The sequence below is a fragment of the Pagrus pagrus genome (assembly GCF_965226575.1).
Source record: "Pagrus pagrus genome assembly, chromosome: 21".
In the NCBI taxonomy this organism is placed as follows: Eukaryota; Metazoa; Chordata; class Actinopteri; order Spariformes; family Sparidae; genus Pagrus; species Pagrus pagrus.
In genome coordinates, this window is record NC_140208.1 from 14,205,945 (window position 1) to 14,217,650 (window position 11,706).

General features: G+C 42.9%; 1 protein-coding gene across 1 annotated transcript; it reads right to left on the reverse strand.

The window, feature by feature from the left end:
• Positions 1-145: 145 nt before the first annotated feature.
• LOC311249927 (testicular acid phosphatase homolog) lies at positions 146-8,644 on the reverse strand. The gene is made up of 12 exons (XM_084341367.1): positions 8,559-8,644; positions 8,146-8,276; positions 6,979-7,074; positions 5,222-5,308; positions 4,000-4,155; positions 3,652-3,750; positions 2,103-2,198; positions 1,531-1,663; positions 1,161-1,243; positions 944-1,050; positions 497-678; positions 146-294 (listed from the first exon to the last, which is right to left on the reverse strand). The coding sequence occupies exons 2-12, from the start codon at positions 8,233-8,235 to the stop codon at positions 185-187; spliced, it is 1,239 nt and encodes a 412-aa protein (XP_084197493.1). The 5' UTR covers positions 8,236-8,276; positions 8,559-8,644; the 3' UTR covers positions 146-184.
• Positions 8,645-11,706: the final 3,062 nt, after the last annotated feature.

The following is an 11,706-nucleotide window of genomic DNA, read 5'->3' on the forward strand; positions in this document are numbered from 1 at the left end:
ATTATCTATTTTGATTTTATTTGACTTCTCATGTGCATGCTGTCGAGCTCACAGACCTCATTCACACAAAATCAGAATCTAAATAATAAAATACATTTCATATTATTATTGTCAACATTAGAGCTGTTTTCACAGCTGAGAAGCACCTTTCTGAATTTTGGCACATGTGTGACAGTTGTCTGCGCTACACCTCCCTGGAGTAGTGTGCTCTCCTCCTGTGTAAAGCCACTCCTATGCTGAACAACAGCGCCACTGCCAGGAGGCCCACAGCCACTGCAAGAGTGGTTACGACACCTGTGGGAGACCACAATCCTTATTTAGGTACATGTGAATGCAGAACATTTGGAGGCTTTCCAAAAGCCTTGATAATTTTTAAATCAGACAGCCTGTGCAGAAAATCTGCACTCTGGTCCCCGAAGTGAACACAGGAATAAACATATTGCAGCGGAACCTCAGTGATGCCAAAATATGTAGAGGCGTGAGAATGTATCCTCACCTGTTCCCGACCATTTGGTCTTGAACCCGCACTCAGCCTCCCAGTCGTCTGCCACGACATCCTTCACCAGCTCAGTGAACAAGGGCAAAGGGCACGGGTTCAACCCGTTGCATCCTGGCACAGGGTTGGGGTAGGGGTCGCGCCAGGAGTCATTGTGGTAATACAGCTCCAGAGAATAGGAACTGGGGGTTTATTAGGATTAACACAATGAGATGACACCCAGTTGTGGTTAGTGTTATGTAAATGGATTTGTATCATGCGCTAATTTGGCCATTGCAGTCCTGGACGGCTGCCAGATTTCCACCGAATTGACAAGGAAAAACAGAAATGCACTGGAGCGCTTGGATGCAATCACTCAAAAATGCGGGTGTGTTTTGGCCGTCTGACCTACATAGTGTAATTAAACATGCAAAGAGAAGAGAGCGCGAAGTGACAGGACGTCATTACCCATCATACTCCTGGTAGAACTCGAAGAGCTGACAGGCGGCATAAGGAGGAAGTAGGCCGTTGTACACGTCCAGAGCCGCCTGGAGGGTGATGAGTGTCGAGTCATGCTGGAGTGAAAAACAAACATCGCGGCGATAATAAACAAGGAGGTGAGGAGACGTGAAACAGCGGTTTGCACAATAGATTACAAATGTGTGTGTGAGTGTGTTGGACTTACAGCTGAGTACATAATGAATTTGAGAGGGCTCCCTTGCTCTACAGCCCTGGAGAAATTCCTGAGAATGGCATTTAGTAGGACCCCTGGCAAATTAACACATCGGTGTCATCAGTGCAAATGAAATTTTCCCAAACACCAACACAATCCGTTTGACCTTGTTGAGCACCTTTGTCTTAGCGCTGTAATCATCCTCGTCCCATTAGCTCGCATGTGCTAATATGCTTTTGGGAAACCCGACCGAGCACTTGACACTGTCAGAGAAGTAAACAAAGCCTCGGCCAGCAGTCACAACGGCAGAGCGTTTTTACTCTAATAACACTTTCCTCAGCGCACTGCTTTAAATTAATTGCCTCTAAATGTGAATCCTCACCTCCCGAGAGCCTGGCCTTCTCTTTCCGCTTGTGACTGTGGATGCTGTACATGACCTCAAACGATGCGACTCTCTTCAGGGTGTCCAGGACGTCTTGGGTGGCCCAGCGTGGGAGAGTCAGGTTATGGATCCTCTGCACAAGAAAAAAAGATTCATTACCCTGCATCATGCTAATAATCACATTACACAACACATGAATGGCAACAAAAGGGTCTTTAAATGGCTGTATTTCATCGTTTCTATTATCCCGGCTATTTTTAGCGCCGGTCTGAAGATAACAGATGCTCATTTTGCAAGTGTGAATGAGCGCATTCAACCTGGCCTAGAATCCACCCATCTCACAATGCTTTAATTATCATTTCAATATGTTGTCCTATTCATGTCTTACTGTATGTATCAAAATCCCCCCCACGCTCCATCCCCCTCCTCATGTCTCTGCAGATGTGTCGAAGCAAACAGATCCCTTCTCATTTCCCTCGCCGCTCTGCAGCTGCTGTTTGTGTCAGCAACTGAAGCAATTGTAAAACGGAGAACATGCGGGCCTCGGCGTGTTTATGAAATATCAAGTATACCTGACATGTAAGAGTGTCGTAGACCCGCCATATTTTTTTGCCAACCAGTTTGGAGACGGGATAGCCAGTGTGGTTGGAAAGTCCCTCCACAAAGTTCTGCAATGTGAAGAAATATGACATTATTAGTTTAAAAATGGCATCAATACCCAAATGCTGTAACATTTTACATTGAACGTGATCCAAGGTGGAGCTGGTTTTAACATTTTAGCTCTGTAGTTCAGTCCAGTGGCTCCAAACCTGGGAGGTTTGGGTTTTCAAAGGGTCACTGCATAAATCCTGGGAGGTTGTGAGGCGAATAGTGGGCTAATGAAGAAGAAAACTTTTTTAAATGAAACCCTGTGAGAAGTTTAGAAGGGGAATCTGTCTTTGGTGAGGAAGCTTACGACTCAAAGACATCTGAAACATGACATGAGGCCGACCTAAACACTGCTTTTGTTGTGGGTCAAAAGCCAGAAAGGTCGGGAACCACTGGTTCTGTCTTTATGCATTAGTTCTCATCAGCTTGTCATGTGATTTCTCCATAAAAATTCTTAATCTGTTAAGTAACTACGCTCTCCAGCTGCCATTGTGGACTACGAAGTCAATTCCTCACTGAAATGAAGTGGGGTTTTATGTGTTAAGTATAATAAAATAAAAAACAAATACGTTATGTTTAATTACAGTAAAATTACAGTCAGTTAGTCTCGTTCACATTCTCACTCATAATACTCTAACGCGTAAATTACCATTTTTATGGGTTCCTTTGTTTCGGAGGTTGTTGCAGACGCACTAAAATAACTTCTCGTCAGTTTCAGTTTTTAGAAAATTGCACACGTTAATTCCTTCGTCGCGTTTAATGATTCAGTGATTTTTCTCTGAGTTCATCTCTTGGTCAGACAACACAGTGAAAAATGGCACCATTTTGGTTCTTGTATCAGACTTGCAGGTACTGTGCATCCAGCAGAGGGTGTTAAAATTCAATGCAGGAGGCCCTGTCCTCGTCTCAAACACCACCTTAGCAGGCAGCACATGGGACTCAGTTTAATTAAAACATTTTCATTGTAATTCTTAATCTAATTCAATCCAACCGTTAATTAGCGTCTCGGAGAATGTGAGAGAAATTGCACTGTGCAGCTTTTTCTAGGCAACGGAGTCACCGTGCCTGAGAAAATCACTGAGAGGACATGATGTCTACGGCATAACTAACACGTCCACTGGAGGTGCTGATAGCATTGGCACCGGCAGCTGTGAAGTATATATTTCACTCTGCGGCGAAATGTGCATTTCACAGCTTTTGTTAATTTACAAATCAAGGCATGGGTAAGCAGAACCGAAGCAGCTGAGGTGAGGAAGAGTATTATTCACAGCAGTTTTGATTATATAATTGTGGTGGTGGAAAAAAAACAAAAAAACAACAGAGTTGCAAACAAGTTTTTAGTGGTTATGAGGCACATGACTCATGGAAAAAAGTGATGTTTAACACGAACTGAGCTGTGAGCATTCACGTCACTGAACAGCTGCTGAGGACGAGTTACAGTGCAGGACTGTCTTCTTCTGTGGTTTGTCTCACCTGGTGAGCCCTGAGGAACCTCTGGTAGGGCTGACTCTCAAAGGTCTCCGTCATCAGCGCTCTGAACCTCGGACAGTCTTTGCCTGGAGACCTCAGCAGCTTGAGAAATCGAAAAACAACAGCACAACATCAGTGGAAATGGCGCACATTTACTGCAGGTACTGCAAGTCTTCTGGGCACAATTATATGTTCATTTCACACTCTAAAACAGTGGGGAGTTCAGGACGCCAGGTTCACAGCCGAGGTGAACACAGGCAGCGGCCACGGAGAGAGACTTGAATTGACTTGTGCAAGTTTCCATTCAGCCGTGCTGCATAAAGAAAATATTTATGTGGCTCAGCAGCCCACCTTGTCCTGGGCCCTGGGGATGGTGTGCACGGGAATAGGCCGCCACAGTAACTGGGGCATGATGGGAGCTGGGCGTCTGGTTGGAGGGAACATCCCAGCAAGGCAGGCCTGGGCACTCATGAGAGTGCGGTCGTAGTCAGTGCTCCGGACATATAACTGCAGGGAGAACGGTATTAAAACGGGAGCAAATGTTGGTACTGATTCCAAATGAGACACTCAGGATTAGTTTACTTTGGTACAGAAAGTGGAAATGTACTTGGACTCAAAAGAACTGCATTTGCATTCGCAGTTGTTTCTATTTTTGTCTGATAAAGATGCTAAATAAATGCGCCCGGCAAAGCGGCGGTGTATCATGAGCGAGCTGTATTTATCCCTAGTCAACTGAGGTATTCCCTTAACATGAAGAGCAGGGGAGTCAGAAGAGATCCGAATGGATGAGGGAGGGAGGGAGGGGGAGAAAGATCCCTCTTGCTGTGATCTCTTCTGACATCAGCCTTCGCCCGTCTATATCTCTCTGTCACCCTGTGTCAGGTTTTTGCACACAGTAAATCACGCTGATAAGGTTGGATGTTCCTGTGATGCCGAGGACGCTTCTCCCCCACCCCTCCTTCCTTTTGTCAAATTAAAACAGACATGGCAGCGCGGGGAAAGGTACGGCGCAAGTTGACTGAGACTTGGGCGACAAATCGCCAATGACAGGTACTGAGAGGAGTTGTTATTTTTGAGGTAATTGCGTGTTATTTAAGAGAGGGAGAAGAGGACCGAAGGTGAGGATGGAGAGACGGGGGGAGGGGTAAGAGGGAGAAAAAAAAAAGGAAGACAACAAGGGTAAAGAAAAACAGAGGCAGGAAAAGGAAATCACATCTCCATGATGACAGTATGCTGAGCATGCAGCCCAGGGGCACACTGAACCTACATGCATGCTGCCAACTGTACTGTACATGGAGCCCGGGGGCAAGATTAGCACACATGTTAGAGCATATTACAAGGCGACGCCAGTGATATCACCAATATGAGTCATGCTCATTAACTTAGTGTATGTTGTTACAGCCATTACAGATGGTGCCTGGCCACACATGAGCTTAATTTCACATGTCGGAGCAAAGGACACGTGTGGCGACAACACTAGGTGACATTGAAACACACGTCAGCGAGCCAACACCGGGGGACAACTAGACACTAACAGGCAGATACCGACATGCACACACAAATGGACACCGACCTCTCTGTTGTTGTAGTCCTCGCCGAGAAAGTTCCCGTAACGCCTCCTCAGGAACTGGCCCAGCTCAAACTGTTGTTTCATGCCCAGCTGAAAGGAAAATCACCAGCAATGTTCTTCTTTTTTTTTTTTTTGCGCAATCTGACCTTTCGCTGAAGATTTGGCAGATTTAAGGTCACGTTCAACATATTTGCATAAAATAATAAATTTCAGCCCTTCTACTGGGGAGCCAGAAATAATACGTTTGTTCACTGTAAACTGGCTAATTGCCTGAGAGCAGAACAATGTCACAGTGGGAAGAGATTTAATTAAAAGTCTACGACGAGCTTCTCTTCCGTCTCAAGATTTAAGTTTATTATTAGGGGCTGATTTTATGTTGTACAGGTCAGAAGTGAAGTATACAGTCATTTTAGGCAACTGCACTTAAGTTAATATAGAGATACACAAGGAGTTTAGACTTCATAGGCTTCATTCTGTAAGTGCCCTTCTGTCCATGACTTACGGACGAGTAAGGTCAGTGTGTCGGCCAAGTTCATGCTGGGATGAGCTCCAGTACGGTGGCTGTGAGGTCCAAAGCATTTCACAAAAACAAAACAACTTTTCAAAATGTTTTTTCTCTTCTGTTGCTGCGTTTCTGTAACACAGAACCATCTGGCAAGTCACCGCGAGAGACTGTTGGCATGTGCAGTGGGCATTTGTTTTCAGGTAACAGGCTGCTGGGGAAATCGACTGTCGGTCAAATTATGTTATTAATTAAGGTTTCAGAGTATTTTAACTCGTATTTGCAATGTGCCCATTTTTGTTTGAGGTCACGCTCAGGGCGGGAAGCTTGGATGCTGGGATAGCGTTGCAAGTTGCAAGTCGCGTAAGCGCAGGAAATCTGAAAAAGTTTATAATTTCACCACTTACAAATCAGAAACTGAATAGACAATGGGAAAATCTGGTGGGAAATTGACCATATTTCAAGGTAAAACAACATATTTACCTGTTAGCTTTCAACCACTTTGACAGTGTTACACAATTTAACAGTAAAGTGTAAAATTAATTCTACAAAATCAACTCGAAAGCGAAACATATTGGATCTAATCGAACAGTAATGTTAACTCAAAACAGGTTGATGCTAACGTTAGCTAACGTGTATCAAGTACGTTGTTTTATCTCAGAATAAGATGCTTCTAGGTATACAAGCCTCTCAAGTTCTGTGATAAATGATGCTAGCAGCACACCTTAACCATGACCATAGCTGCTGGTAGTTCCTCACTGGACACTGATTGGTCCAACCACTGACGGTTCGGCCACATGATCACGTGATCTCGCGATTCCTTGCACGGTAGGTGTTTCTATAATGTTGTTGTGTTTTGTGAAATGTTGTTCTGTTTTTGTCCAATGTTATTATGCTTCACTCACTCCAGTGTTCATTAAAGGAATTTTTTTTAACTATTGACAGAATTGGAACAACAGTTCTGATATCTACAGTATGTAATGTGTTGCAAAGATTCCCGACTGCTAGCCGCATGACTGACTGGGCTAACTAGCTAACAGCAGCTACAGTTAGCAATAGCTGGCTGGATAGCTGATGACCGATTTTTTTTAATTTGGAAACAATTTGAGCTTAATAGATTATGTACACTGAGTCAATACAAAATGTTTTATGTTTACTTATTATTATTTAAATTTTTTTCAGTACCCCCCTACGACCCTTTACAAAATAATGATCATTCCCACACACACACACACACACACACACAAACACCCAGTACCTCAGTCAGCTGTCCAAAGCCCTGAGCCCACACCTCCTGCCCATGAGGATCTCTGGGATACGACTCAATTGGAGATCGATCACCGTGTCGGAACACCTTTAAAAGTCATAACAGATTATGTCACACGGATGCAGACGTCATGCTGCTGTGCCAGCCATTACACTGTGTAATTAAAGGGAAAATAAGCCCTGAGACAGAAGTCAGAAATAGAAACTTGTGATGTCAGACAGTTCAGCCTGGATTTGAGACACAGAAGAGTCATTTTGATGATGACATCAAGACAAACATGCCGGCGCTGCTCGGTTAGTATTATTAACCTGGGGACTCACTTTCTGAGGAGTCAACATGACACACAGGTTGATTAAACCGGATTATGGACACGTGATTCACATGTAATTCACTCTAGTAAAGCGTCACGATAACGCAGACCACAAAGTAAAGTCAACAGAGTCATGGTTTGTTTTCAGTCACTGTCTTTCTTGATGCGAAACACCTTCTGTAAGATCATGAACTGAACTATATCAGACTGAAAATAGAATGAAATAGTTTAATTAATATATTTAAAAGAAGGAATTATGAGAATTCACTTAAAAAAACAATAAAATGTAACTGTTATAGTGTAGATTAAATGTTTAACTGCTAGTGTAACAGCCGACAGACTCATTTGTAAGTGAAAAACACACGGGGGTAAAAATATGGAGCAGTTAAAGCACTGAAAAGGATAAATAAAAATAAAATTAAATACAAAAAAAGTCCCATCTGAAGAACAACATTTGTGATTTTCACTTAAATCCTCAAGTCGTCTTTTTTCACTCTGAACTGTGGCGTTAAAGAAAGATATGCAAAGAGGTTTATGAACAAAGCAGTAGTGTCTGGGAGAGATATGCTTGACACTGCTGGAGTTCGGGGCTCAAAGTAATCCTTTGTGACATAAATGTGTAAATATAATAATGCTCACTGAGCAGAAAAATGCAGCAATGTACAGTAATGTCACTCTTGTGCGATACAAAGTGGCTTCCAGATGGTGTTAAAATTCTGGCTTTCAACAAATAAATCCTGTCAGTGATGTCGTACAAACATTTTTCCTGCGGTTACACTGTTGTGAGAGAGCTTAAAAAATGAAATCACCATAGTGTGTCAGATAGTCAGAAAACTGGGTAGACTTACAGCAACGACAAACTTCAGCACCCGACACTCGGTCAGGCAGACGCAACAGAGGAGGAATAAACAGCCAGAACTTTTCTGGAACTTCCACATTTTTTGGGTTCGTCGATGTGTACCTCCTTCACACAGCTCCGCTGCTCACATGAGGGAAAATAACAAATCACGGTGAGCATGATACCATACACACTGGTACATTTTAATGAGGCAAATTGTGCAAAATGTGTCTTTTGAATAAGTCATATGACATAAAATATGCATGCTTGGTCATGTTTTCCTAAAAAAAAAAAGAAATACTATATCACAGCAGCGCAGTCCACTTGTCAGCATTAACAATATATGGACGTGATGCCATAAACAGCACATGCACAACAAAACGTCCTGTCAAAATAGATTTAGTCACGAACACATGCACTTACCTCAGCATACTCGTTCACACATTGTGCAGTTTCAGTCAAAGGGCTTACGGACAGAAGCGGACCGCTGTGCATCCCAAGTCTTCAGCCATACCCAGATTGACATTAAGTGCATGTTCCAGTAAAGGAGGGAGCGCTTTTATATCCCTCCTACCTGACCTCCTGTCTCTCTCCCTCTCTCCCTCTCTCCCTCTCTCTCGCTCCCCAGGGATTTCTGGTCCCAATCTACTTCATTGCGACCAGAGTCCCAATCACTGTCTCTGCCAATGTGCAGTGACAAGACACCCCCTCCTCCTCCTCCCTCTCCTGGCAGACATATTTGAGTCAGCCTCTGAACTTAAAAATACATATTGGGCCCCTCGCTGTGTATAAATCCACTTTAAAGCCACGCTCACACAGTGTATTCTTAAGGACAGTCTGGCTTCAGAATATGACAAAGAAGCGGGCTAAGTTAAGAAGCACCCACCTGGCTTCTCAAATTGCACTCCTACACGCGTAAACACACACATGCACGCTCGCCCGGGGCCACAAACATTCATTATAACTTGCTATGTCATCCGCCGTGGGTTTGGCCCCAAAATTACAGGGCCTGGAGTGTTTTCCCTGACTAGACACACATGTAAGTATCTGTTAGTATCAAAGCAGCTTTGTGGGATACAATGGGATTAGCGAGTGTGAAGATGTGGAGCTATACGGCGTTGACATCATGTTTGATAAGTGTGAGATAGGATCTGTTGTACATTGTAAAACACAGCTCAGTAGTCACAGAGGAGGGTTGTCAGCGCAACGTAAATGTTCTTATCAGTTTTATCGAGACGTAATGGAGCACACACGTGGCCCCACACACACTCAGAGGAGTCAGGCAGCAGTAGAAGTCGTCTAAAAACGCAGATTTGGTGACATGTTTTGCTTCATATGGCAAAAACACATTTAAAGCAACATTATGTAACTTTTTGACCTTAAAACAACAGCTTCACAATCATTTTGATGGTACAGTGTCTTATAATAGGGTGAATGGTGTCTGTGTCTCGCCCACTCCGCCGCCCCATCACTTGTTTCTGCACTATGTTTAGTGAGAGGGTAGGATCACAGTGGCAGACTCAGGATGTTTGAGGGGCAGGGGCGAAAAAAATAAAGAGGGCACCATCTGTTGGGGGCACCAGAAAGTTGTGATACATTTCACCTTAAAGGGCACTTTAACATGTTTTATCTACCATAGGGGCAGCCAGATGGTCACTTTCACTGCGAGTCCACCAGTGGTAGGATCGCAGCGTTACATACATGTTTACTTCAAGATACAAGTTTTCATCACGTAACACTGTTGTGATGTAATGTAGCTGTAGTTGGCATCTACATTACGTCAGACAGATTGTTACAAATTTGGGATTTGTATTTATGACAGTGGTGTTGCAGTCAGAAACTGTGGGTGAGTACAAAAGGAGACTAACTATAATAACCTTGGTGTGCATGTGTTTGTGTGTGTCTGTGTGTGTGTGAGAGACAGTGAGAGGACTGCTGCTATAGATAGCCAGATCCACAGATAAAGAGACACAAATGTGCAGAGTGAGATCTGCACAGTGCTGAAGAGTAACGAGAGATATCTGCCTGAGTCCTGAGGTCCATTTCATGTTTTCCTCTTGGACTGACGAGTGTTTTAAATTGGTTCCAACTAACAAGTGCAGAATGTGAAATTATGAGCACGTTTGTTATTTTCTGGTGTTGAACCTGTACAGGACTGTATTGGTTGGTAAAGCATACAGCAGGTGATATTATAGATTTCTGTTGTTGTAAACAAAGCACATGAAGAGAGAAACTGTGGCTCTCCCATTTATCTTCTGGTGGAGATGTTCCTCTTTAAAAGCTTAATCTCCTGAAACAGCATGGCGCTGCAGTTTTAACCAACCAATAGTCAAATAGCAGCAGTGATGGAATGTAACTAAGTACATCTAAACAAGTACTATACTTAAGTACAATTCTGACTTGTACTTTACTTACTTTACTGTACTCTTTTCCACACTACATTTATTTGATAACTTTGGTTACTAGTTACTTTGCAGCAGAGCCCAAAAAAGAGCATTTTTAAATTAATTTATATTGAAAAACACAGATTCTGATAATCAGAGAAATGCTGAACATCAGATCTGTTAATCGACCAGGCCAATAATCGGTCAACCCATAATATTAAGTATGTAACATGTGTATGTACTGAATACATTTATGTAGTGAATATGTATAAATCTCTAAATATAGTGGATTGTTTATACACAGATGCAGCTGATGTTGATAATACTTATACATGTATATGGTTAAAAAATACTGTGTAGTTCATCTGTAAACATTGTTCAGATGGCCGTTATACAAAGGACTTATCACTAAGTCAATTATAAGTTGAAAATGTTTCGTTTAAATTTATTTTGTATTAGTTTCAGTACAAATTTTAGTTGTTTTTTTTTATTACGATGTGTTAAATTGACTTTAAATGTACCATGTATTAAAGATAGTTGTTGTGAAGTGTTGCCCAGTGAGCAAAGCCACCCTGGAAGTCAACTGAAACAAAACTGAACTGAAAATTTAAAACAGGAAAATAAAAATTTAAACTAATGAAAAATGCAAAACTCCCATGACTCGTATTATAACTCACTCTGTCTCTCACAAACACACACACACACGCACACACGCACAGCGGTAGCTGGTACAGGTTGGCTTTGAAAAAACTATGCACCTGTACAAATGGGTCAGTGAGTCCACCTGCACTGATCTACAGGACAACATATGCAATATGTATACTCAAGGGTCTGAGTGGAGGAAAAGAAAGGAGTTTCACACACACACACGCACACACACACACACACACCGACATATGCACGTGTGCTGCAGAAAACGCTACAGTTGATACACACCAGTTCATTGAAGGGTCACTAAACAGTGTGCACACACAGACTCACAACTCTGCATCTCTTGCTGTCACTCACACAAACATATAACACACACGCACACCCTTCCTCTCACTCTCCCTCCCTGTCTCCCCCCCTTTCTCTCTCCCCCCTCTCTCCCTCTCTCCCTCTCCCGAGTGGCTGTAGTGTGTTTTTTTTTTGTCTTTGTTGAAATAATTGCAGTGATTTTCAAGACCGTCGCCATGGCAACGCAGAGG

Bases quoted from the DNA above. Each gene is read 5' to 3' on its own strand.
- LOC311249927 (XM_084341367.1), bottom strand. From the start codon at position 8,235: ATGTGGAAGTTCCAGAAAAGTTCTGGCTGTTTATTCCTCCTCTGTTGC. The intron at 1,244-1,530 runs GTGAGGATTCAC...TTAATTTGCCAG, and splicing joins GAAGGCCAGGCTCTCGGGAG to GGGTCCTACTAAATGCCATT. The intron at 295-496 runs GTGAGGATACAT...GGTCTCCCACAG, and splicing joins GACCAAATGGTCGGGAACAG to GTGTCGTAACCACTCTTGCA.